We start from the raw sequence: 27242 nt of genomic DNA, 5'->3' as shown, positions 1-27242 counted from the left end.
ATCAGAGGAAGGAAAAAAAAATAAGAACAGAAATCAAGGAAACAAAAAATGAAAATCAATAGAAAACAAATTAATGATACCAAAAGTTGATCTTTGAAAAGAAAAAAGTATAAATAATCAAACTCATGAATGGAATAGAGCACATCATTACAGATCTTATGGACATTTAAAAAATAAAATAAAACCAGATTCTAAACATTTGAAATCATCCAACCTACCTCTTCAAAGGAATATTTTTCTACAGTATGAAGAGCATCTTGTGTCTCATTCCACCCTCCAATAGAATAGATGCAGTCATTGAGGGCAGCTACCCCAAGATAGGCTCTCCTGGTTCCCATTGGAGGAAGTGGAGACCAACGCTTAGAAAGTGGATCATAAACTTCAAAAGAACGAAGCTCTATTCCTTCATTGCTGATTCCCCCAATTACATAAATTAAACCTGGAAATAAAATGTTTTTGCTCAGATGCTATAGAAATTTAAGATAAAATGATGAAAAGTCATAGTTGTGATCTATTTGCTATGCCAATACTATATTTCATTCCAGAGTTTACAATATTATTTAAAAGAAAAAAATCAAGGGGCTGTGTCTGTGGCTGAGCACCTGCCTGGCATGTATGAGACCCTGGGTTCGATTGTCAGCACCACATATAAATAAATGTCTATCAACAACTAAAAAAAAAGTTAAAAAAGAAAAAATCAACTTCAGTCTAGATTATCACTTCTCACATTTAAGCATGTTACAAAAAATTAGGGATATAATTTAAAGTGACATTGAATCTTGAAGAACCCAATGATATTATAACAAAATAATTTGTCAGACAAGGATTTTCTATCTCATTGTCTGCTTGGTGATCTCAGGTTCCAGATCCAGTGCTACTACCCATAAATAAAAAAGGAAAGGGACATGGAACATCCCCCTGCAAATGGCATGCTGGGAATGACATTGTCTTCTTCAGCAAAAACCTACCTGTTGCTCAGATGGACATAAAATAGAGACTTTAATTTGGAATAGTTACATATCTAGGTAGCAGGATTAATTACTAAAGTACAATAGAATAAATTTATAGAGCTGCTCATTAAATTGACTTAAAACTAATGGTTCTGACAATCCAAAATTATTTTTGAGTTATTAATCTTATTTCTCATGATCTAAACTGAGAAGCTATAAGTTATAAAAGAGTGAAATCTTAAGAAACACAGAGTGAACGTTAGTAAATTTTAACTCCAGTTTTGCCAGTAATGACTGATGAGAAAAGACAACTCACAACTTTGCTCATCTTCATCTTCCTTATCTATAAATTAAAAGAGTTTATGTAGACATAATTTCTAAGATCCCTCTCTAGCTCTATAATTTTAGATGGGAAGATAAAAAATATTAAATAAAAAATAATTAGAGAATACTATGATGTTAAACAATAAAATATAGTCCGATCATATAATTTGAACATTTAAATGCTGGTGGAAATCAGAAAAGGTACAATATCCACAAAGCATAAAGAACTTGAATTGGAAACTATAGGCTGAGCTATTATACAACAATAGGAAAATTGCTTCCTGCTCCACAGATACATTATAATTTGCTCTCTAACCCTAAACAGAATTGGGTTCTATTTGTCAGTGCTTGCTATCTACCTCTTAGAGTAGACAAAATAATGTCCATGCACCAAAGAAGTCTGTAGGTAGAACATGAGAACTGTTCTTTGTTTTTTTTTTTGTTGTTGTTGTTCATTTATTTTTTGGTACCAGGGATTTAACTCAGGGGCACTTTACCACTAATCCATATCCCCAACCTTTTTTTTAAATTTTGAAACAGGTCTCTGTAAGTTACTAAGGCTGACCTCCAACTTGCAACCCTCCTGCTTTAGCCTCTCCAGTCACTGGGATTATAGGCATCCACCACTGTGGGCTACAGTGAAAACTGCTTTTGATGCTATCTCCCTAACTTTAAAAAACTAACTCAGGTGTTCATGGGAGAAAATGACAATAATGAATTACATTTGAAATGCATAATCAGGTATGTCTGCCTACCTGGAATTTTTTTTTTAATATTTATTTTTTAGGTGTAGATGGACACAATACAATGCCTTTATTTTCATGTGGTGAGGATGGAACCCGGGTGTCCCCCGCTGAGCCACAATCCCAGTCCCTACCTGGATATTTTAATCTAACTTTGTTTATTACAGAAAAAAATCAATTGTTTTGGCAATACAGAAATAAAGATTAATAATATGAGGTAAAAGATTTATACTTCTAGTGTCAATCATTTAATACTAACAGACCCAAAATATATCATTGTGAAGATAAAGCCCCGAAATCACATAGTTTAAATACACGTGTATGTATATACACAGATACACACACACACACACACACACACACACACATACTTCCACATATATCTTGTGGAAAAATGGTTTATAAAGTTATTACCTTAGGGCTGGGGTTGTGGCTCAGTGTTAGAGTACTCGCCTAGCACATGCAGGGGCACTGGGTTTGATCCTCAGCACCACATAAAAATAAAATAAAGGTATTGTGTCCAACTATAACTAAAAAACAAACAAAGAAAGTTATTACCTTGCATTTCACAGCACCCAAAGTAGTATCGTGATACAGCCATGTTGCCAACTACTTCCCATTTATTTTCATCAGGATCAAATCGTTCAATGGTGTTACCTATCTCAGCTCCAACCCATCCACCTGCAATCAAATAGAAAAATGTTTACTTCTGGGATAAAGGAAACTTATCTATGACAAAGACTTTAGAAAACATCTAACTACTTCATGTTATGGATGAGTATTACATGAACCAGAGAGGTAATTTGTCCAAGATGACATGAAGTTAGAAAATGATCAAAAGCAAAACTTGGGTCTTTCACTAGGCAGTAAAACAAAGCAAAAAGTTCAACATATTGCAAAGGAAACAAGGTATTTTTCAAAGTGACCTTTTGAAATGATTTCTACAAATTCAGAATGGTTATACTAATCAAGATCAGTTCTAAACCTAATCAGAGTATACTACCTATTTAGTGTGATTTTAGGAACTTCAAAGAGGCCCTCATCCCAATAGCATTTTCTTATCATTCTCCAACTCTTGAAATTGAAAATGTTTTTTTTTTCTGTTATTTTAAGTATAATTGCAAAATGAAAGTACTTATGGGAGTGATAAAATATAATGGACTAAATTCACATTCAGATAACTGATATCTTTTCCAGAATAGGTTTTAATGGTGAGGTATAGGAAGAACATGAGTTCCACACAGTGAGTTAAAGAGAAAATGATTTAAAAAAAAAAAAGCGGGGGAGACTACCATTCAGAGTGCTAGAAATGTTATATACTTAATCAAAATCATGAGATTTAGCCAGTCAGCTAGAGTGTTTCTTTGGATAGCTCATCTATATTTTTATCACTATCTCCTTTTAAAACTTCATACTTAAAGAGAATAAAAAAGAAAAGTCAAAAGAAGTGATAATAGAGAAGCCCTGTAAAAACATAACAAAACAAAACCCCATACTTGACAATATTCTTCAAGTAATACAAATTTGAGAATAGGAATTAATAGTTTTGAAAAGATACACATTTTTTATTGGAGAGAAGGAACATCTATAAAGTAATCAGAACCTAAGAATTCAAATAATATTAGTTAAATTACCTAAAGCATAGATAGCCCCATAACACACACACACTCCCAAGCCACAGCGGGGGTGATTCATTGAAGCTACAGTTGTCCACTGTTTAGTAACTGGATCATAGCATTCAGTACAGTCAAAAATCATTGAATCCTTTTCACCTGGTTTAAATAAGAGACACACAACAAAGGATTTAGTAATGCTAAACCACAGAACCATAATACAATACTCAATAACATTCTGTTTTAGACAATTCAACTGTTATGTGATTTTAAAATATCATTAAATTCATTTGCTCAGCAAGCATTATTTTGAATCTACAGAACTGTCATTTAAGCCTATTTATGAAATAAAGGCAATTTTCCTATTATCTATTTCTAATTCTACCACTCAAACAATCCTTGTAATTTGAGGGGTAGGTATAGAGATTGAACTCAGAGGTACTTTCTCTGAGCTATATCCCGGGTCCTTTCAATTTTTTATTTTGAGACAAAGTCTCACTAAGTTGCAGAGCCTGGCCTGGAAATTGTGATCTTCCTTCTTCAGCCTCCTAAGTGGCTGGGATTACAGATATGCACCACCAGATCCAGCTAATCCATGCAATTTCGGAGGACACAATTTGTATTTTAACATTACTATATTTTTTCAAGTATTAGTTTGGGTAGCTGGTCTTAGTACAATTTGTGGCTCAATGTAACCATAATCCTATGTAGCAACAAACAGAAAAAGAAAATTTTAAAAAACATACTACTTAAAATAGTATTTTAAAGCAGAGTCCAAAAATTTGTCTAGGGGGATAGAGTTGTAGCTCAGTGGCAGAGTGCTCACCTAGCATGTGTGAGGCACTGGGTTTGATCCTCAGAACCACATAAAAAATAAATAAATAAAATAAAGGTATTGTGTCCCTGCACAACTAAAAATATTAAAAGAAAAAAAAAGGTAAATCGGGGAGATGGAGGTGTTGCTCAGAGTTATAGCATGTGCTAAGTGAACATAAGCCCTGGATTTAATCCCCACCACCACAAAAATAAATTAATAAATGAAAATTATAAAATTTTAAATTAAGGCACACCTAAATAAATAAAGAAATGTATTATGTTCATGAATTATATGTCAATGTAAACATGATAATTATGCTTACTGAACATTACTGCTAGTTGAGCACCTAATATATGCCAGATAAAGAAAAGCTCAAAAAATTGTTCTTGGTTAAGAACATCACAACCACCTGAGCTGACAAGAATCAATTAGCAAATACTATAAGGCTAAATAGTGAAGTTCTACATAATCACACTGTCAAGTGCTCTGGGAGTCCTGGGAAGATAACCATATTCTGATCCTCTGAATTCACTCAGGATGGAGACAAAGAATATTTATTGCTGATGAACTTTTTTTTTTTTTTTTGGTACCAGAGATTGAACCCAGGGGTGCTTAACCACTAAGCGACATCCTCAGCCCCCCTTTTTTTTTATTAATTTATTTTTATGTAGAGACAGGGTCTCACTGATTTGCTTAGGGTCTCACTAAGTTACTGAAGCTGGCTTTGAATTCACAATCCTCCTGCCTCAGTGTCCTGAGTCACTGGCATTATAAGCATGAACCACTGCATCCAGCTAATGGACTTCTTACCTATGTTTAAAAAACACAAAAGCAAGCCAGGAACAGTGGTGCACACCTGTAATCCCAGCAGCTCTCAGAGAGTTCAAAACCAGCCTCAACAAATTAGGGAGGCCCTAAGCAACTCAGTGAGACCCTGTCTCTAAATAAAATTCAAAAAAAATCACATGGATTGTTTGAGTGGTAGAATTAAAAATAGATAATAGGAATGTGGCTCAGTGGGTAAGCACCCCTGAATTTAATCCCCAGAACCAAAAAAAAAAAAAAAAAAAGAAAGAAAGAAAAAACCACAAAAACAAAATCATGATCAGAGGTCCAGTTTCTAAATAAACACATTGTTTTTTTCTAACTGGTAGAATAATAGTACAAATTTTACAAACAGAGGTCATGCAATATTTCTCAAACATGAATTCTATAATAAGAGCAAATTTATCATTCTGTTTAAAAGAATGAATATTTGAGTAAGTTTTACATCATCTTTCTTTTACAACTGAGAAAACTAAAACAATTAAACTAGAACTCAGGTAACTTTTCCAAGAAAAAGGCAAGAGGGACAGTGCAGTTAAACATGAGGGGAAGATGGGCTGGGGATGTGGCTCAAGCGGTAGCACACTCGCCTGGCATGCATGGGGCGCTGGGTTCGATCCTCAACACCACATAAAAATAAATAAATAAATAAATATATTATGTCAAAGAAAATGGACCCCCCCCAAAAAAACAACCACATGAAGGGAAGAATAGTAGAAGTGAGATTTAAGAGATTGAGAGCTAGACAGAAACCAGATATTATGTAGGGCCCTTGAAGGATATTATAGATTGGTTTTGATCTTAAGAGTAAACAGGAAAGGGCACAGTAGCCCATGCCTGGTAATCCCAGCAACTTGGGAGGTGGAGAAAGCAAGTTCAAGGCTAGTCAGGGCAACATAGCAAAACTGTCTCAAAATAAAATAAAAGAATGTGATGGACATTATTATCCTAGGTACATGTATGACTACACATATGGTGCAATGCTACATGTACAGAGAAATGAAGAGTTGTACTGCAATTGTGTACAATGAATCAAAATGCATTCTGTTGTCATATATACCTAATTAAAATAAATAAATAAACTTATAAAAAAAATAAAAAGGGATAGGGATATACTCAGTTGTAGAATGCTCCTGGGTTCAATTCCAGTACTGGGGGGCCTGGGGTGGGGAAGTGAACAGGAAGCCATTTCAGAGCATGGCAATGACATGATCAGACCCGAATGTTAGAAGAACATCATAGGCTATAATGTATAGAATAGATTTAGAGAAACAAAAATACAATCAGGAAAACTAAGGTATTATACTATACTAATGAAGAAGGTATATCTTTCTATATTTTGGAGAATTGGATAGGGGTTATAAAAGAAAGAATGGTATCAAGTATGACTGAAGTTTTGTCCTAAGTCACTAGGTAAATCATGGTTACAATTTATAGATGGCAAACCCTGGGAAAGATACAGACTTAAGACCTTAGGAAATCAGAGTTTAGTTTAGACAAGTTAAGTCTGAAGTGCACATTAGACATATAAGTAAAGTTCAAATAGATGGTTTATTACATTTTGTTCATAAAATACATGGCTTATTACATTTTACAAACAACTTTTTTTTTTATTAAAACCAAACCTAAGTATTCTGTTTTGTTAAAAAATCACAGGATCTGTCTGATATGAATCATTCAACAACTTGTGTTTTCTTTCCTTGATCAATTCAATAAAAAAATATTTGGGGGCTGGTGAATATAGCTCAGTAGGTAGAGTGCTTGCCTCACATGCACAAGGGTTCGATCCCCAGCACCTCACAAAAAAAAATTTTTATAGAGTGTAACTATATCTATGTATATCACATAGCACCTAGCATTTATATATAAGACATATAAGAATGCAGTGAACTAGGGGCTGAGGAGAGAGGATAGTGCCAAAAAATGTAGCCAACTAGATTAATAAGTGAAATAAGGCATTTTTATTATTACCTCCAATAGCATAGACCATCCCTCCCAGAACTGCGACTCCCAGTCCACATCGAGCTTGATGAAGTGAAGACACAGTGGTCCAGTACTGGCTAAAAGTGTCAAAACGTTCTACACAGCTGAGAGCTCTGCTATCACTCCATCGCCCCCCCTGCAACCGTGTATATCCACCTAAACAAAAGAAAAAAAGGAAGTAAACAGAAAATCCTTTACTACTCAATATGAGAATAACAGTAATGAGGAAAATTTAGCCATCTACCTCTAAACACTTAGTATAACTATTGTATGCCAAGAAATAAATGCATTATTTATGTTGCCATATATAAAAAATAACATACAAATGTATTATTCTTAAATGTGCCAAGCCCTGAAAGACTATGGCTTAAATGCAAGGAGAAGGTCTGATGATAACAGTCTGATGATAACAGAATGTTAGATAAAATGTAAATCTAGGGGCTGAGTTGTGGCTCAATGGTAGAGCACTCACCTAGCACATGAGAGGCCCTGGGTTTGATCCTCAGTGCCATATAAAAATAAATAAATAAAATAAAGGTATTGTGTCCAACTACAACTAAAAAGTAAATATTAAATACATATGTATATAAAAAATCTAGGCACTGATTATCTATTTAGTTAAAAAGTTTCACTATGACTTCTATTAGTGTCTTTTTCAATTAAAAATAGTAGATTGAAATCCTTGTTTTGATTGCACATCCCATCAGTAAAAAATTATAGTATGCATTCCAATGGTGAAAATTTACATATTACATATAAAATATATGCAATTATAAATTATATCATATATAAAGCACTTACATAAACACTATTTCATACATATTGATCTGGAAAACATTTGACCTTACATATCAAAAATTTATCAGGTTTAATGCTTTTAAATTAAAAATGAAAAGAAATTTTAGTATGCTCCTTGGGTATTCTGATAAATCATGCTGCACCTGACCCTTTGGAGACCATTGATTTCTATTGTACCAATGACTAAAATAGTTCAAAAATTTGAGATTTATTCTCTACATTTTTTACTTGAATTCAAAATTTCAAATTTTAAAGCAATGTTTCTTTATTCAGTCATTTGATAACTGGCTAATCTAAGAGCCCAAACATTCAGATCACAGAATAACAGATGACAAATTAAGTAGCTATGTATTTTTTTTTAAACTTTCCCTTTCTTTTTTTTTTAAATATTTATTTATTTATTTTTTAGTTATTGGTGGACACAACATCTTTGTTTGTATGTGGTGCTGAAGATCGAACCCGGGCCGCACGCATGCCAGGCAAGCGCGCTACTGCTTGAGCCACATCCCCAGCCCCAAGCTATGTATTTTTAAAAATGTTTACTATGCTACACAAATATAATTTATAAATCTGTAACCTGAATGTGAAATTAAATATTACATATTTAATTATATATTGTGACATGTATATTAAAAACAAAAGTATTAAAAAGTTTTGCTTCTGAAAATAAAGATAATTTCTATTACTTTTTTAAAGGTCCTCACCTACTGCATACAGGTACTTTCTTGCTTTCTTCCGAGGTCGGATCTTAGATGTCTGCAGAAAACTACAAAACTTGTTCTCTTTGGGAGATTTACACACCTCACAGTACTCTTTCAAAAGTGTTTGCAGTGCAACACGAAGATTAAAATCAGATACTCCTAGAGCAATATTTAAAAAGACAATATTTCAAATAACTCTTAAATGCTATCAAAAGGCTCATTTCTATAAATAAAACACATTTTGTACTCAAATCATCATCAAATGATGGCATTTGTTCCCTTCAATATCAAATATTATTTTTCTCATTGCTACTGAGGAATATACTTTCTTTAAATCAAAAAATTGTTTTAAAAATATGCTCAAAATATTAGTTTGAAAACTCACGTATAAGGATTTCCAAATAAAAATGAAAAAGTGTAAGGGGATCAAAAGTATCTAAAAAATAGTAAAAAAAAAATCTAATTTTCAACCTAATAACAAAAAAGATACAAAATTATGTTATAAATTTTAAAAAATGATAGGCAAAACAAGAGACAAAAATTCTGGTGGAATGAGGACCATTTCTCTAAAACGCTCTTGAGTATGACTGGGCAGATTGTCCCTTCTTAAGGGTGCTTAGCTGAGGTAAACTGAGGATGAAAATCAACCTGTCTTCTTTTGCCAACTTTTAAGACCTAGCCCCAATAAAAGAGCACTGTTTTCTAATTTGCACAAAGCACTATATATGCTAATAAGGGACTGTCTCTTAGTTGGTTTCTATTTCCCTGTCTCTTAGTTTGTTTCTATTTCCCTAGCTTTATCTCTACATCCCACAAGAATTTTGAGGAAAGGTCAAATAATAAACCCTAGAGAATTCCCACCAATAATTAAAAATTTGGAGAAAGGATAAACAATGAAAAAGCAAAACTCAGAAGAAAGTTAAGGAAACTAAACCATTAAAAGAAAAAGTCTTAGCTGGAGGTATAGCTTAGGAATGAAATGTTTGCCTAGCAGGCACCAGAACCTGGGCTGGATCTCCAGCATGGTGGGGTTCTTTACAGGACCATACTCTTGGAATACATTTCTAGGTAGGTTAAGTAGGCCTTGATTCAAGACCAATAATAAGACCAAAATAGTGTGAAGAGGCTGCCAATTCTGTCTCAAAGCATCTCTGAGCCTGCTGAATAGGCAACAAGAGCAAAGCTCACACTCCCGAGCTGAAAACATTTATGGAAGAGAAGTTATCATTGAAAATAAATGGTGGCAGACATGTCCAAGGAATATTGTGGGGATTTGACCCTTTCATGAATCTTGTGATAGATGAGGATGGAGATGGCAACTAGTGGGGAACAGAACAACAATGGAATGGTGATAATACTAGGAAATAGAATCATCATGTTAGAAGTCTTGGAATGAGTATTTAAAAAAAATGGCTGTTTAGCAGAGAAATCCATGACCCTTTTCCAAAAGGCCTATTTAAAACTAGGATGTAAAAATCAGGGCATGTATATTTTCTTTTCTTTTTTTTTTTTGCATGTATATTTTCATATTAAGCTTTTTGTTAAATAAATTTTGGTGGGGGGTACCAAGGATTGAACTCAGGGGCATTCAACCACTGAGCCACATCTCCAGCCCTATTTTGTATTTTATTAGAGACAGGGTCTCACTGAGTTACTTAGCCCTTGCCATTGCTGAGGCTAGCTTTGAATTGGCAATCCTCTTGCCTCAGTCTCCCAAGCCGCTAGGATTACAGGCCTGTGCCACCGCACTCGGTGGAAGAAAACCTGGTAGAGATCATCAAATTTATTTAAGTACAGAGATAATGGCATAGAACTAAGGGAATCATGACTGCAAATACCTATATAAATAAAGGTTATAAACCTTGACCGAGAGAGTAGGAGAGAAGAAAAATAAAAATGCTAAGTACCTCATTTTTCTTACCAGAGTTTGATAACTGTTTTAATATGGAACTATGGGTCTGGGATTGTACTCAGTGGTAGAGTGCTTCCCTAGTATGCGTGAAGCACTGGGTTCAATCCCCAGCACCATATAAAAATAAAAATAAATAAAATAAAGGTATTATATCCATCTACAACTAAAAAAAATATTTAAAAAATATTTAAATATGGGCTGGGGTCGTGGCTCAGTGATATAGTGCTTGCCTCACATGTGTGAGGCACTGGGTTCGATTCTCAGCACCACATATAAATAAATAAAATAAAGGTCCATCAACAACTAAAAAAATTTAAAAAAATATGGAACTATGCTTTCATCTTTAAATAATTTTGCCCTTAATTTCATATGAACCTTTAAGATTATTTCTTGAGATGAAGAAATACTTATTGGAAATTAATTATTGCTTCTATTTCTTCTTTTGTTAATTTTTAGTGAAATTAAACTAAATTTTTATATTATAAACAGTATATATAAAAGAATTCTCTTTTTTAAAATTTTTTTTAGTTGATGATGGACAGAATGCCTTTATTTTATTTGTTTATTTTTATGTGGTGCTAAGGATCGAACCTAGGATTGATGTGGTATTAAGGATCAAACCTAGCATGCCTCCTCACACATGCTAGGCAAGTGCTCTACCACTGAGCTACAGCCCCAGCCCAGGATTCTTACTCTTGTTAACTTTTAGTGAAATTTAACTAAATTTTTATATTATAAATTGTATATGTACCATGATTCTTATTCTTACTAAAATTTTTTTCTAAAGACCATCCAACGAACTACCTATCATCAATCCTCCTCTATATCACATATTTCCTATATATGAATTAAAACTGGCTATTTCTAAGGAACAGACTTTGGGTGACTTATTGTTTTACTTTGTAGTGCTAGGGATCAAACCCAGGACCTTGCTCTTGCATGCATTTTATCATTGAGTCTTTTTATACACATATGTGTGTGTGTGTGTGTGCATATATATATTATATATACATATATATATAATATATATATTGTGTATTTTTTTTAAAGAGAGAGAGAGAGAATATGAATCTTTTTTGTAGGTGGACACAACACAATGCCTTTATTTTTATGTGGTGCTGAGAATCGAACTTGGGAACCGCCCATCCTAGGTGAGCGCTCTACCGCTAAGCCACAATTCCAGCCCCTATATTATGTATTATTAACACACACACACACACACACACACACACACACACACATTATTTTGAGATAGGTTATCTCTAAGTTGCCCTGTTGCCACAGTCTGGCTGGGCACAATCAGGAGCCACTTGTCAAAAGAAACTAACTTTATTTTTAGAACCACACATGCCAAACAAAACAGCTCCTCAGGAAAAACCCTCAGAGCCCAACTGCCACCACTGGCTTCCCACAAGCCTCTCCACCTCCCACAATCCTCCTGCTCTTGAGGCCTATTGGCTGGGTCGTGTGGGCGAAGCCAAAAGAAGTCCCCCAATGAGCAGCTCCGTAGTCTGAAAGGGCAGGGAAACAGCCCAATGAGCATCACTGCAAAGGAGCCAATGAGCTAGAAGTTGCTGGGGCCGCTGTGAGCCAATCATCAGCTGGCAGTCTGAAAGTTTGCTGGGGCCCCTTGGGCTGTGGCTCTCAACACCCTGTGGTCTCAAACTTGCAATCCTCCTGCATCAGCCTTCAGAGTTGCTAGGATTATAACTGTGAACCACTGCACCCAGCTCCTGTTTGTTGCTTTTTATATATTTGTATTATCTACACTTTTTATAATAAGCATATGCCACGAATTAGGCAGAAAAGTCTACACATTCACATAATGTAATTTAATTACTTCGGTTAAGTATTTTGCTCCTTCTCTGAATTTTGTGGTAGAGTCTTCTTGTTTTTCTCTAATAGATTGCCCATATTTTCTAAAATATAACCAAAGTTTCGAAGTTGAAAAATATTAATGTTGACTTTTTAAAAGTCCTCAATTTCAGCCCAGCATGCAGGTGCATGCCTGTAATCCCAGCAACTCCAGAGGCTGAAGCAAGAGGATCACAAGTGAAAGACCAACCTGGGCACTTAGTGATACCCTGGGTCAAAACTTAAAAATTAACAGGGCTGCAGATGTAGCTGAGTAGTGAACCCAGGTAGTGTCCCTGGGTTCAATTTCCCACACAACACACACTCCACAATTTACTTCTCCCTGACACATTGAAGATTTTTCCTCCAGTAAAATACCTTCATATGATAACTACTGGGCCTGCTTAAAAAACAGTGGAAGAGCCCAGTACGATGATATATGCTTATACTCCCACTGGCTCAGGAGACTGAGGCAGGAGGATTGCAAGTTCGAGGACAGCTTCAGCAACTTAATAAGACCCTAAGTAACTTAGCAAGACTCTGAATTGAAATGAAAAATAAAAAGGGCTGGGGATGTATCTCAATGGTAATGGGTTCAAACTCTAGTACTAAAAACAAAACAAAACAGTGGTAGACTTAATTTTAATCACAAAAAGCTGTAGGAAAACAAGCCCCAATATGGGTAACCCTGCCTTGCTCCTAGCAAAGGAATTTCCCCTTAGCACTCTGTATCCTGGGCACTTGAGAAAAGCCAACCCAGACAAAAAAACCTTTATCCATTCCTAAATTTTCACATGACTCATACAAAAGTATGTATGGGTAATTCCTCTCCCTTGTTTTATCATTTAAATACAGCCAGTCCTCATTAATTGAGGAGTCCCTATTTGTGAATAACCCCTACTCACTAAAAAGTATTTTAACCCCCAAATTAATATTTGGAGTACTTTTGTAGTTGTTCATCGACATGTGCAGAAGGGCAAAAAATTTGAATCATCTCATATGTACTTTCTGGATGAGATTGAAGAAGGATTCACTCTGCCTTGTTATTATAGCTCTTGGAATGTAAATAAGCACCTTTTTCAGTCTACTTTAGGCCATGTTTTTTGCAATTTTTTTTCTTTTCGTTGATTTTGCTGTTTAAAATAGTCCCCAACTCTAGTACTCAGGTACTATGTAGTATTCCTATGTGCACCAAGGCTATTATGAGCCTCACAGGGAAAACATAGTTGGCTCTGCATATCTGTTGGTTCTATATCATGTATTCAACCAATGGCAGATAAAAATAATTGGGAAAAATATTATCTGTACTAAACATGTACAGACTTTCTTCTTGTCATTATTCCCTACACAAAACAGTACAATGACTATTTATATAGCATTTGCATTATATAGAGAGATGATATAAAATACATGGAAGGATTGTGTTGGTCTTATGAAAATACCATTTATATAAAGGGCTTAAGCATGTGTGGATTTGTGTATCCTTGGGGGTTCAGGAACCAATTTACCAAGGAATCTGAGGGTAGACTATTTGTATTAGGCAAGTTTCATTCAGGAATAAGTTATAGTGCTTGGCCATGAGTTCAATGTTAATAAATCAACAATATGTGTTAAGGTATTTTTAGATTAAAATACACATAAAATAAAGCTTCGTATTGATTGGAGAACAATAATGTTGTGACCAGAGGCTTGTAGGAAGCTAACCCCATATATCATCTAGGAGAAATAGCTCGGTATTTGCTAATTTAGTGTTTGTGGCAACTGTACAGGAAATAACTATTGCAAGTAACAATTAACACTATATGTACTAATAAAAAATATCACTCAAAAAAAAAAACCTACAAAATTCTCTTAACACTGCCAAGAGTGGAGAAAAACTGGCAATTATTCAAAATAATTTCTTCACAGAATTACACCTTTGATGCTTACTAGTGCTATTTAATTTGTAGGAAGATCATCTGTAATTGTTACAACCTAATGTTTTAATGCATGAGGACAGTAAAAGTATCAAATCTTTAAAATATAAAGAACTTTTTAAAAAGAAATTTAAATTTTATAATATCTCTAATATACAGATTAAAACCCATTTTATGCTATGGTACAAATATTTTCAGAAAGAAGTTTAGCATTGGGCCTGGGAATACAGCTCAATGGAAGAGCACTTGCCTAACATGTCCAAGGTTTAATCCCCAGCAAGGGGGGGTGGGGCGGGATTAGAATTTAAAGCTGATTCAAAGGCTACTCAGAGGCTATGATATTATATCAATATAAAATTCATTTTATAGTGAGAGGCATTTATTCAGTTTTGCTTTTGTTTTTAATATAAGCATTTTCCTTAAATATTAAGATTTGCTGAAAATTTCAGAATGGCAAAAGGAAATCCTATATTGAAATAATTAGTACCATCAACAATAGCAGATCAGTGTTAGTTTTGTCAGTAACTTTATAACACTAATCTGTTTTATTAATTTCAGAAAAAGATATATAAGAATTTCATTAAAATAGGGAGTAGAAATATCAAAATACTGTCTACTCACCAAAGTTGTACCTTACATAATTTCAATAGATGTGTTACTGAATCAAAAAATGAAAACACTATCACATTTCAGAGAAAAAGCCATTTGATGATCAATTAATTTGATAGACAGTGAGAAAGTTACCTTCTATATACTTTAAAAGTCTCTGAGGAGGTAATAAAGGGAATCGAATTGGGTCCAGCACTTCTACCACATGTTTTCTTCTCTTTCCCAGATCTTTCAGAATCCATTGCATTGCAGCTAAGAAGACCTGATATTCATCCTCAATGCTAAGCTCTTCACTTCGTAATATTTTGATCAGCTGATCTTTTGTAAGTGCCAGGAACTCTTCCCCATTATGAACCTCCAAGAAATGGACATGGATGTAGTTTTCTGTGAATTCCAAAAGATCATGGCAGGCAATTTGCTCAGAGAACTGAAAGATTCCAATGCAGTTCAATGGATCAACTTGTCCTTTGAGAAATTCACAGCAAAGATTAACAACTTCAGTTAATTGTAGCATGTCCGCTGCGACAATCAACTCCTGAACATTGTTCACAGCTATGTTAACTATACCTGGGGAAGTAGGGAGACAAAATAGCCAATAAGATAAAAACATTTGATTTACCATACTCAAAAAATATTTTACTTGACTACATTAAGAGTTTAATGTCAGGGGGGCTGGGGTTGTAGCTCAGTAGTAGAGCACTTGCCTAACGTGTGAGGCATTGGGTTTGATCTTCAGCACCACATAAAAACAAATAAACAAAATAAAGGTTAAATTCTACAAAAAAAGAGTTTATTGTTTGCAAAATAAAAGTTTGGTAAAAAGGCAACAAAGGATTTTTGGAATGAGCATAAAACTTAAAATAAAAATGATATTAACATTTTGGAATACTTATAATGAACCAGACACAGTATTAATTCCTTCACACACTTATTTAACCTTCACTATGACTCAAAATGGCAAGTATCATTTTTATTATTATTGTACTAAGGAAACAGAATCAGAAAGTTTAAGTAACTTTCCCCCTTCTTAAATGGCTAAGCAAGTAACATCTAAATCCATGTTTTTGGTTTGTTGGTTTCCTTTGGATTTTACAGTACTGGGAATCAAGTCCAGTGCCTACCATATACTAGGAAAGTGTTCTACATCCCTAGTCCTTTTTAAAAAAGTTTAATTTTGAGGGCTGGAGTTGTGGCTCAGTGGTAGAGCACTTGCCTAGCAAGTGTGAGGCCCTGGGTTAGATTCTCAGCATCGCATATAAATAAATGAATAAAATAAAGGTCTGTCAACATCTAAAAAAATATTTTAAAAATAAAAAAAAAGTTTAATTTTGGGCTGGGGATGTGGCTCAAGCGGTAACACGCTTGCCTGGCATGCGTGGGGCGCTGGGTTCGATCCTCAGCACCACATAAAAATGAAATGGGGATGTTGTGTCCACGAAAACTAAAAACATAAAATAAATATTAAAAAAAAGTTTAATTTTGAGATAGGGTCTTGATAAATTGTACAGTCTGGCCTCAAAAAAATTTTTAATGTTTTATTAATTGTAGATGGACACAACACCTTTATTTTTACTTATTTGTTTTTATGTGGTGCTAAAGATTGAACCCAGTGCCTTACATGTACAAGGCAAGTGCTCTACCACTGAGCCACAACTCCAGCCCATGGCCTCAAATTTTTGATCCTTCTGCTTCAGCCTCCTGAGTAGCTGGGATTATAGGCCAGCACCACTGTGTTCGGCTAAAGTACATTCTTTTCACATAAACATACAGGTATGTAACAAACATCACTAAGGAAATAGGGAAAGTAAGATAAAGGCTTTATCATCAACTGTTATTTTTTGGTGAGGGGGAGGTACCAGGGTTTGAACTCAGGGACACTCGACCATTGAGCCACATCCCCAGCCTTATTTTGTATTTTATTTAGAGACAGGGTCTCACTGAGTTGATTAGCACCTCACAGTTGCTGAGGCTGGCTCTGAACTCTCAATCCTCCTGCCTCAGCCTCCTGAGCCGCTGTGATTACAGGCGTGTGCCACAGCGCCTGGCTCTTGATCTTCAATTAAGATAAAGTGTTTTAAATTACATAATGACTTTGGGAGGACATCAAAGAGCTAATTATATTTAATAGGGGACAGAAATCACTGTAATTATCCTACATAATAAGAATAAACTCTTGGGGCTGGGGTTGTGGCTCAGTGGTAGAGTGCTTGCCTACCATGTGTGAGGCACTGTGTTCAATCCTCAGCACCACATAAATAAACAAATAAATAAATGTTATTTTAAAAAGTTAAAAAAAAAAAGAATAAACTCTCCATTCCATCTCACACTTTCCTTTTACTTTATGCCTTTTATTATAATCACTTCATTAAACTTTTTGTCCAAAGTTTGTTTTCCTGATTAGATTTATAAAGTCTGTCAAGGCAAGGCTTGCCCCCTCTGTATTCCTAATGCTCAAAACATATTAGATGCTCATAATTTTTTTTTTTTTTTAATGAGCTGGGCATGGTGGCACATGGCTGTAATTCCAGCAGCTTGGGAGGCTGAAGCAGGAGGATTGCGAATTCAAAGCCAGCCTCAGCAACTTAGCAAGATCCTGTCTCCACAAATAAAAATGGCTGGGAATGTAGCGTGGTGGTAAAGCATCCCTGGGTTCAATCCCTTGGTACCAAAACAAAAACAAAAACAAAAAAAAATTTAATGAAAGAATGGACAAATAGGGGCTGGGATTGTGGCTCAGTGATAGAGCACTTGCCTAGCATTCGTGAGGCACTAGGTTTGATTTTCAGCACCACATACAAATAAATAAAATAAAGGTCCATCAAAAACTAAAAAATGTTTTTTTTTTAATGGCCAAATAGATTAAGGTGAAAGGAAGGATATGGCTCAATGAATGCAAACTGAAAATTTTCCAAAAGTATAAAAAATGAAATCGAGGGCTGGGGATGTGGCTCAAGCGGTAGCGTGCTCGCCTGGCATGCGTGCGGCCTGGGTTCGATCCTCAGCACCACATACAAAGAAAGATGTTGTGTCCGCCAAAAAATAAAAATAAATAAATAAATATTTAAAAAAAAAATGAAATCGAGCAAGTTGGGGGAGTTGGTGGTAGGGGCTACAGAGAAAACTGAGGTTAGACTACTGGAATGAATGGGAATTCACTGCAAATTTGGATAAGATCAGATCATGGGTTTTGATGTAAGAGGACTGAATGACTACTATTAGATGGATAATACCAAGAGTTGCTTGAGAGTAAGAAAAGAATGCCCTTCAACTTAACAGAACTTTATAGTTTACTAAGGACTTTCATGTTTGCTAAAATTTATCTCATTCAACCTTTACATGAACTATAAAGTGCTATGATCTCCACTTTACAAATAAAGAAAAAGAGATACTCACAGGCTTATTTGTATTTTGTAAGCACCTAACCTGTACAACTATAAAGCTCTGTTAAGGCAGAGACTTTGTCTCATTTACTGTCATATTCCAGCACCTAACTAAAAAATGTTAAAAGAATGAATGAATGATTGACTAATGTTAAATGAAATGTCTAGTATCACACAGTTAATTAGTGCCATAGTTAGATCTCAAACCCAAGTCAGTAGACTCCAAGTGAAGTGCATAAAAATCTAAGATGAGAAATACACATTAAGACACCTTAGGGCTGGGATTGTGGCTCAGCAGTAGAGCATTCACCTAGCATGGGTGGGACCCGGGTTCGATCCTCAGCACCACATAAAAATAAAGGCATTGTGTTGTGTCCATCTACACCTAAAAAATAAATATTAAAAAGAAAGACACCTTAGAATTGTGAATGGTTAGTAAAGAAAAAGAGATCAAAGGAGAGATAAATTCAATAATAGATTTGCTGTCCCCACATGCCAAAATAAGAAATGGTATTACAATGAAAATAAAAGAACATTATTGTAAGAACTAATTGTGTCAAAGACTACAAATTTCCCTGTCTCAATACATTTTAATTTCATCCTTACTAAGAGAAACTTGACTTTGTTTTGGGTGGCAACTATGCCCTGCTGAAAACTGCAGATAGATATGAAATGTTAAATGAGTATGACCCTCATCATACAGGCAGTAGTTGTTAGGAAGGACTACCAGAAAAATTTTAAAAAACATAGATTCATATGGCAGACCCTTTTGTCTTTCTCCCTTCCTCCCTCCTGGCTGGAGGTTAGTGAGTAAGAGAGTGGAAGCTATAACCTATAGATAATGGAGCAAAAGATTAGAATATTTGGACACTAGGGGCTGGGGTTGTAGCTCAGTGGTAAAGTGCTTGCCTAGCAAGTGTGAAACACTGGGTTCAATCCTCAGTACCACATAAAAATAAATAAAAGAAATAAAGGTATGGTGTCCATCTACAACTAAAAAAAATTTTTTTTTAAATATTTAGACACTAATAATATTATAAAGCCACCACACCAGGCTTGGAATGCCTACTATGTATTCATTTTTGTGGAAAAATAAACTCCTACATTAGCAAGCTATTTTATGTCTATTTCCAGCAGCTAAATGCTGTTGGAAATAACTGGCAACTGATTTTACCTCAAATGTCAATCCTCCACAATATTATTTTACCCCAATGTGCTCGATAGCTTTTAGTTCTTGGCGGACCACCTTTAACTTCTTTGATGGAAGTGATCATCACCAGCAATATGATGATGAAGCCATGAATGAACATTTTTTCCACTAAATACCTTGTTGCTATAGTCAAACAACAGAAGCAGAATAGACAACTTCTGGTATTTCTTCTGTTTTTATATTGTTCAATACTAATTCCATGGATTAATTTGGGTTGATACATTTTTTTTCCAAATAAATGAAGCAGGAAGAATTTAGGAAGGAGTTTAATTAGCCTATACAAGTCATTTGGAGTAATGAGTTCAAGAATCCCTCAATGTAAGAACTGCACTGTTTTTAGCAAATAAAAGATAATTAATTATAGTCCCCAAATTAAGATTATCATTGTTTTTCTGAAATTTTCCAAAAAAGGAATATGAAACAATACAAAGAAAAGAAATCACTTTTTGTCACTTTGTATATTTAAATGCCATGCATGAAAAAAACAATACTTTGTTTATCTTGTACAAAGTAGTCTCTTGAACAGCACAGTAAACAGCATTGGTGGCACATGCCTGTAATTGCAGTAACTTGGAGGCTGAATCAGGAGGATTGCAAATTTGAGTCCAGCCTCAACAACTTGCAAAGGCCCTAAGCAACTTAGCAAGAAGACCCTGTCTTAAAATTAAAAAAAACTAAAAGGTGCTGGGGGTGTAGCTCAGTGGTTAAGCACCCTGGGTTCAATCAAAAAAGAAAAAAAAAAGGAGAAGAGCATAGTATATTGTCAAAACTAACCCAAATAAACAGGTTTTGTTTTCAAACTTTTTTTTTCTGATTTTAAGAGTAATATATATTCACTGTGGAAAAAACTTTTAAACAGAAAAGCATAAAAATAAAAGGAAAATCACACATTTTCCATCACAGACACACTGTATTAACACTTCAATGAATTTCTTTCAACTCTTTTTTCTATGCATATGAATGTTGCATATCATTTAAGACTATATATAGTTCTTTTTTTATATAAAATATTTATTTATTTTTTTAGTTATCGGTGGACACAACATCTTTGTTGGTATGTGGTGCTGAGGATTGAACCCGGGCCGCACGCATGCCAGACAAGCGTGCTACCGCTTGAGCCACATCCCCAGCCCAATATATATAGTTCTTATATGCATTTTTTAATGTCATAGAAATGCTTCAAAATGTTTTAAAAATAAGTTTTAACTAAAATAATGCATGCTGATTATAAACAGTTTGAGGGGGGAAGGGTAAAATAAGAATATTTGCATATTCAATCAACATTTTAATCTCTTTCTCATGCACACAACTTGTTTTTTTGCAAAATTTAGGTTGCATTTATATTCTCATTTTTTTCATTTAGTATATTATAAACTTTCTCCCATGAAACCATATTTTTGTAGATTTTCATCAGGTTCTAAGAAATAGTCCATTACACACACACACACACACACACACACCATGATTTATTTAATTGCACAACCCACTGAGAGACAATTACATTGCATCCAATTATATATTATTATAAATAATGTCACAATAAAATTGTGGTTCACACACACAAAAATATGGTTCACAAATATTTGCCTGCATCATTAGTTAATTCCTTAGGATTCCTAGAAAAGGAGTATTGGGTCAAAATATAAGAACTTTTGCTGGACATGGTGTGTAACTATGGTCCTCAATACTCAAGAAGATAAGGCAGAAGGACCACTTGAGCCTGAGAATTCAAGGCCAGCCTGGATAACAAAGTGAGATCTCACCTAAAAAAAAAAAAACTTTTTGAAGTTTACTAAGTTACCTTCCATATAAAGTTAGATAGACTTCTGTTCCTATCATAGAGTATGAGTGATTGTATCATTCTTCACTCAAAGCAACAGGCTCATGTAACATACCTGTGTAAATGAAATCCAGAAGTAACTGAAAGATTCCAGCTTCAATTCCTAGAATCTGCACAACATCTTTTGAGGACTCTCTCATTCCTCCAGTGAACAAAGCTGCAAAGTATGGACTACTGGCAGCCAAAACTAGTCGATGAACATTAAAAGTTTCCTTCCCAACTTGCAACTGCACATCACAAAAATGCTGTCCATTTCTCATTTTATTGATCTGGGCCAAGATGAGTTGAGCATGTTTGTCTGATGAAAATGGATTATCACCAGCCTTGGAATGGCCTTCATTCGCCATAATGATCGCAGATTAATTAAAAGGACTATTGCCCATAGTCTGCTCTTACCCTGAAAAACAAAATACAAAGAGATCAAAAAACATGTTTTTGTATTTAAAATTCCTTAAGCTTATAATTTACTTAGGGATATCAAATACACATGAAACAAACAGGACTAAATCTTGTGGTACTACTTCTAATACAGTTTCAGAGAAGAGAATAAATAATGGGTGCTAAAACATTTGGAGCTATCTCACAGAAGAAATGGGACCTGAATTGGATACTAAAAGATAAACAGCATTAAAGTATGAGGAGAGTTCATATGCTCCTCTGGGTAAAGAAAATAAGGCACAATCGCAAAGTTTTTGCACACTGCAGTAAGGAAGCACACATCACAGCCAGAATGAACTTTCAAAAATAAATTATGATCATGGCTGGGGTTGTGGTTCAGTGGTAGAGCATTCGCCTAGCACATGTGAGGCACTGGGTTTGAACCTCAGCATCACATAAAAATAAATTAATAAGGGCTGGGTTTGTGGCTCAGTGGTAGAGCACTTGCCTAGCATGTGTGAGGCCCTGGGTTCAACCTTCAGTACCACATATAAATAAATAAAAGTACTGGGTCAATCTACAACTAAAAAATAATAATAAAAAAATGAGGGGCTGGGGTTGTAGCTCAGTAGTTGAGTACTTGCCTCGCATGTGTGAGGAACTGGGTTCGATTCTCAGCACCACATAAAATAAATAAATAAATAAATGAATGAATAAAATAAAGGTATTGCATCCATCTACAACCAAGACAGAGAGAAAGAAAGAGCTTTAAAAAAATAAAATAAAACATTGTGATCAGTCAAAATGTCTACTTAAAATTCTTCAATTTGTTTGCTTCCCTTAACACACAAAAGTCTTTCTGGATCTTTGTGGTAATCTAGCCTATGTTCAAATATAACTTTCTACAGGAAGCCTTCCCTGTCCCTCACCCCTCTGGGTTTGGTGATCACCTTAAGCTTACACCTATTTTATAGCCCTTGTCTCACTCTATCTTGTCAGATACCCTAACGTTCTAATCCCAACACACACACACACACACACACACACACACACACACACACAGTTTTTTGAAAGAGGGTCCCTTAAGGGTAGGGAAGGACTACCTTTCATAGCTCTTGTACCTATCTCAACATATATTAGCTTTTCAAATGTTTGTTAAACAATTGAGAAATACAATGAGAAATAACAACTTAGGTTGGTTTTTGTTTACTTTAGCTTCTTTACATACTAATTGTAATTCTCACAATAATTAAGAAGTGGGGGGGGGGAAGACAATCTTATCTAAGATGAAAGAGAAGGAAATTTCATTAAGCTCAAAGTTTCCCCAAAGATACAGTTTTAGTATAATGACAGTTTCATTATCTGAATCCAGGTGGTCTGACTCTAAGTCCATGGCTTTTTCCACCATATCACATTACAAATAATTTATTAGCCCACATTATAGAGAAAGGGCCTTGAAACCCAAGCACAGAAATTTGGACCTGAATTTTCATAGGTTTAACAAAAATAAACATGAACAACAGCCATATTTCAGAACTGTATGGTTTTTCAGAGGCAGGATCTAAGAGATAACAAACTTCTATTAAACAGCGTTAGAGGGGCTGGGGCTCAGTGGTAGAACACTTGCCTAGCAAGTGTGAGGCACTGAGTTTGATCCTCAGCATCACATAAAAATAAATAAATAAAATAAAGATATTGTGTCCATCTACAACTAAAAAACATTTTTAAAAAACGGTGTTAGAGCTTCAGGAATGAGAATCAAAGGGATAAATCCAAATTACTTTTTAGAATAAAGAAATCATAATATCCCCTAATATAAGAGATATGGAGGGCTGGGGATGTGGCTCAAGCGGTAGCGCGCTCGCCTGGCATGCGTGCGGCCAGGGTTCAATCCTCAGCACCACATACCAACAAAGATGTTGTGTCCGGCCGAGAACTAAAAAATAAATATTAAAAAAAAAATTCTCTCTCTCTCTCTCTCTCCTCTCTCACTCTCTCTTTAAAAAAAAAAAAGAGAGATGGAAAGAAAGCAGAAAGGAAACCTAAAATGAATAAGGTTTTATAATTTAGGCAGCAAGGAGAATTCAAAGTAAGATTGAAAGAAATGACTGCGCTGACATTAGGTAAACAAGTTCCATTTATAGTATCCAGTCAAGCTTATCAAAGTTAAAATAACTAAGCCAATTATCATGACTATCTAAATTAACTTATTGAAAAATTTGAATGGTTCTAAGGTAGCTGCTAAAACTTCACATCAGCATGTACATTTTCTTTAATTGTAGATGGATACAATACTTTTTATTTATTAATTTTTATGTGGTGCTCAGGATTGAACCCAGTGACTCACCCTTGCTAGGCAAGCACTCCACTACTGAGCCACAACCCCAGCCCCAGCATGTACATTTAATTAACATATAGAAATTCAACTAGCAGATGTTGTTAAACATGACAACGTTTTCAATCTTTTCTCTGGTTTCAGATTTCTCCCTGTCAACAGATTTTGAACCCCAGTGGTTCAGCTACAGGGTAACCCCTTCATCCCCTACTTAAAGCATCAAGCACAACCACTCAGTTAAAATGTTGCCTCCTGCTACCAGAAAGAGTGCTGAATAACCCACTCTGGTAGCATACAGCAGAAATCCTAGTCTATTACTACTTTCTTAGTATCTGCTGATACTATCCCGCTGCCAGTGGAGTCCCTCATTCCAAAAGGTGGCAGACGGGGTGATCCTATTTCCAAAGAAAAAGAGCAGGATCTTAGGACATTGCAGAAGGATGTAAAACCATGCCTCAAGCGACCCAAACTTGAAAGACAGATTACTGAGAAGTAAAGACCCGTGTTTACTGTCCTTGGATGCACGTAGAGAGTATCTGGAAGCTGCTTCAGCAAACGGTGTCAGAAAGAATTCTGGACGACTGTCGGAGAAGAGGGTAGATGGTGGGAGAGAAAAGGAAGAAGGGAGAGAAAGAAAACCCAGAAAAACAAAATTGAGGTTCTAAGTGCTTGGCTTGGGGGCCGGACCTATAGAACTACCCATAACCTCCTGCAACACTAAAGGTGGACACTCAATCCGGAGCTACCGAAAGGGCAGGCAAGGGATCTCAGACGACTGAGGGGACAGCAGGGCAGCCAGGGACATGGCCCCCTTTTCTCCAGTGCAGCGGGGAGAGCAGAGGCCTCAGCTTTCCAGATAAGAGGACTCCAGTGAGGGCGAAAACACTGCCAGAGGTACGCCTGAGGCGACAGGACAGGAGAAGAGAAACCAGTTCCAGAGCTCCTCTCCGTCTAGTCCTCCCGGGTCCTCAGAGCCGGACACAGCCGGACACAGCAGAAGAGGAAGTTCCCAGACCCATCACAGTCGCACCGCGGACGCAGGCCCTTCTTACCCGCCGCTTCCCCTTCCCGCCGGCGCCGGCTCAGGCCCTGCGCGCGCAGTCGTGATCCGCACAGGCGCGGGGAGGGCGGGGGAAACCCGGCGGGGTGACGGGGTGGTGCGGTCCCCCAGAAGGCTGGAAGCCAGGCCTGGCCGCGTGAAGCGTCTGCGGAGCTCTGCGGGACTGGCTTTTCTCTGCGCGTGCGCCGGGTACTTCCGCTCGCACTGTACGCCCCGCTGTGGCCCTGGGACTGGGCTCGCCTCCTCCGGGGCGCGCGGCCGGGTGGCAAGCCTGTCCTCCTGCTGGCTGCGGTTGGCCCGCTCGCCCTTTCCATTCCGACCACGCTCTGGATTCCTGTGGCGTCCCAGTCAGAACGCGGACCTCAGTGTTGCCAGATAGAAATTGTGCCTCTGGACCCGTCTCCGATTATTTTCTGAGCTCTGCTTGTCTGAGCCCAGCACTGAAGGAACTACTTGAGGGAATGGAGAACTCCGAACGCCTAGTTTTTTTTTCACTGTTGAACCTCATAATCTGTCATATTAGTGACTTTTAAACTTTTTTTTAAATCCCAGTCCATGGTGCACAAAACCGATTTATATCAAATCCAATATAAACAAAACTTTCACAAAACTATATATTTACTACCCATTATGCACTAAATTTCGTTTATTTCACTACCCAAATTGCAGGAAATGTTGAAGACCTGGAAAAGAGTAAAAGAGATTACCGAGTGCCCAATCAGTGTAAGACTGGGCATTGTCTAGCAGAGACTGGAAAGATTTGAATCCGTAAGTACCTCTGATTTTCTAGTGACTAAACTGATATATAGGAAGACTGATAGTATTTAAAATAACTTGTCAGTTTGGTATAAAATATATTCCAAAACATTACTTTTTTTGATGTGTGTGTGTGTGTGTGTGTTTGTTTATTTGTTTGTTTTTGGGATACCGGGGATTGAAATCAGGGGCACCCAACCACTGAACTACATCCCCAGCCCTTTTATTTAGAGACAGGGTCTCACTTGGTTTCTTAATGCCTTGCTTTTGCTGAGGCTGGCTTTGAACTCGGGATCCTCCTGCCTCAGCATCCCAAGCCACTGGGATTACAGGCGTGAGCCAGCGTGCCCAGCCTTCATATTTTTTGATATGAGCATGTCAGGAGTTTTAGAAAACACTTAATACAGAGCAAATCAGTTCATCAACAGACCTTCCTCAGTGGTGTGGAAGGTCTTACAAAATAATTATTTCAGGACCCTTGTCTGATCTTGGCCCTATAAACTATTCCTCTTACAACAGGAAGAACATAGATAAATTAAGGGAAGGCAGAGATGTGTTTGCTCAAATGGCTTAATTACTAAGACATCTTAAGCAAGACCCTACACAAACAACAGACCAGAGATTTCCAGACTAGGAAAGCAAGATGATTAAGACTGGGCCCCACCAACCATAAATTCTATAAAACCAGTTTCAGTTAGGACTGGTCAGCCAGGCCAATGACCAAGGCATGCCCTTAGGTTGTTAGCTAATGTACTCTGTCAATCCAGAGACAAGAGATGATACTTGGATGGGACCTTTTAACAGTCTCCTTCCTACCCAATAAAAGCTGGGACACAAAGAAGTGAATTATTGCTCTTCTCTCTGAGAGGACCTACTCTCCTTTGATAGTGTTTCCACCATCCCCTTCTTATTTCTCTTCTAATAAACTTTGCTATACCTTCACTAAGTCCTGTGTCCTGCTTGAAATCCTCTCATTAAAAGACACAAGAATTCAGGGCTGGGATTTGGCTCAGTGGCAGGATGCTTGCCTCCCTTGTGTGAGGCATTGGGTTCAATCCTCAGCACCAAATAAAAATAAATAAAGTTAAAAAAAAAAAAAGACACAAGAACTAAGAACACGACTCCATCTCCAATAAGATCTTATCTCAGGTATGATCTTATCTCCATTATCAATATTAAGCTGCTTTTGCTCTTCTTTGAAGATCCATTTCAACATTTCTGATTTTTAGTAAATTCAT

The 27242-nt window shown here is 36.2% G+C and overlaps 1 protein-coding gene and 1 pseudogene across 8 annotated transcripts in view; one reads left to right on the top strand and one right to left on the bottom strand.

Annotated features, from left to right (window-relative positions):
* The window catches only part of IPP (intracisternal A particle-promoted polypeptide), a 38211-nt gene extending 12111 nt beyond the window's left edge, over nucleotides 1–26100 (bottom strand). The window contains exons 1-10 of one of the 7 annotated variants that reach the window (XM_081307197.1): nucleotides 25241–26100; nucleotides 24689–24769; nucleotides 21531–21872; nucleotides 15181–15612; nucleotides 8758–8913; nucleotides 7244–7411; nucleotides 3652–3789; nucleotides 2576–2698; nucleotides 1267–1293; nucleotides 219–439 (exon numbers count right to left, since the gene is read on the bottom strand). In XM_081307197.1, coding sequence (XP_081163323.1) covers nucleotides 219–439; nucleotides 1267–1293; nucleotides 2576–2698; nucleotides 3652–3789; nucleotides 7244–7411; nucleotides 8758–8913; nucleotides 15181–15612; nucleotides 21531–21822 — 1557 coding nt within the window. In that variant the 5' untranslated portion in view covers nucleotides 21823–21872; nucleotides 24689–24769; nucleotides 25241–26100. Of the gene's footprint in view, nucleotides 1–218; nucleotides 440–1266; nucleotides 1294–2575; nucleotides 2699–3651; nucleotides 3790–7243; nucleotides 7412–8757; nucleotides 8914–15180; nucleotides 15613–21530; nucleotides 21873–22497; nucleotides 22560–24688 lie in introns of those variants that run through there. The other 6 variants (XM_081307195.1, XM_081307196.1, XM_081307194.1 and 3 more) reach the window with 6 other exon arrangements.
* Nucleotides 9937–10150, top strand: LOC308657232 (small nuclear ribonucleoprotein G-like; annotated as a pseudogene). The gene has a single exon. The product of its transcript is annotated as a small nuclear ribonucleoprotein G-like (transcript).
* Nucleotides 26101–27242: the final 1142 nt, after the last annotated feature.

This window comes from Spermophilus citellus, assembly GCF_964194105.1.
Source record: "Spermophilus citellus genome assembly, chromosome: 9".
In the NCBI taxonomy this organism is placed as follows: Eukaryota; Metazoa; Chordata; class Mammalia; order Rodentia; family Sciuridae; genus Spermophilus; species Spermophilus citellus.
Note: the sequence above shows the minus strand (reverse complement) of the source record. Positions and strands in the feature narration are given on the sequence as shown.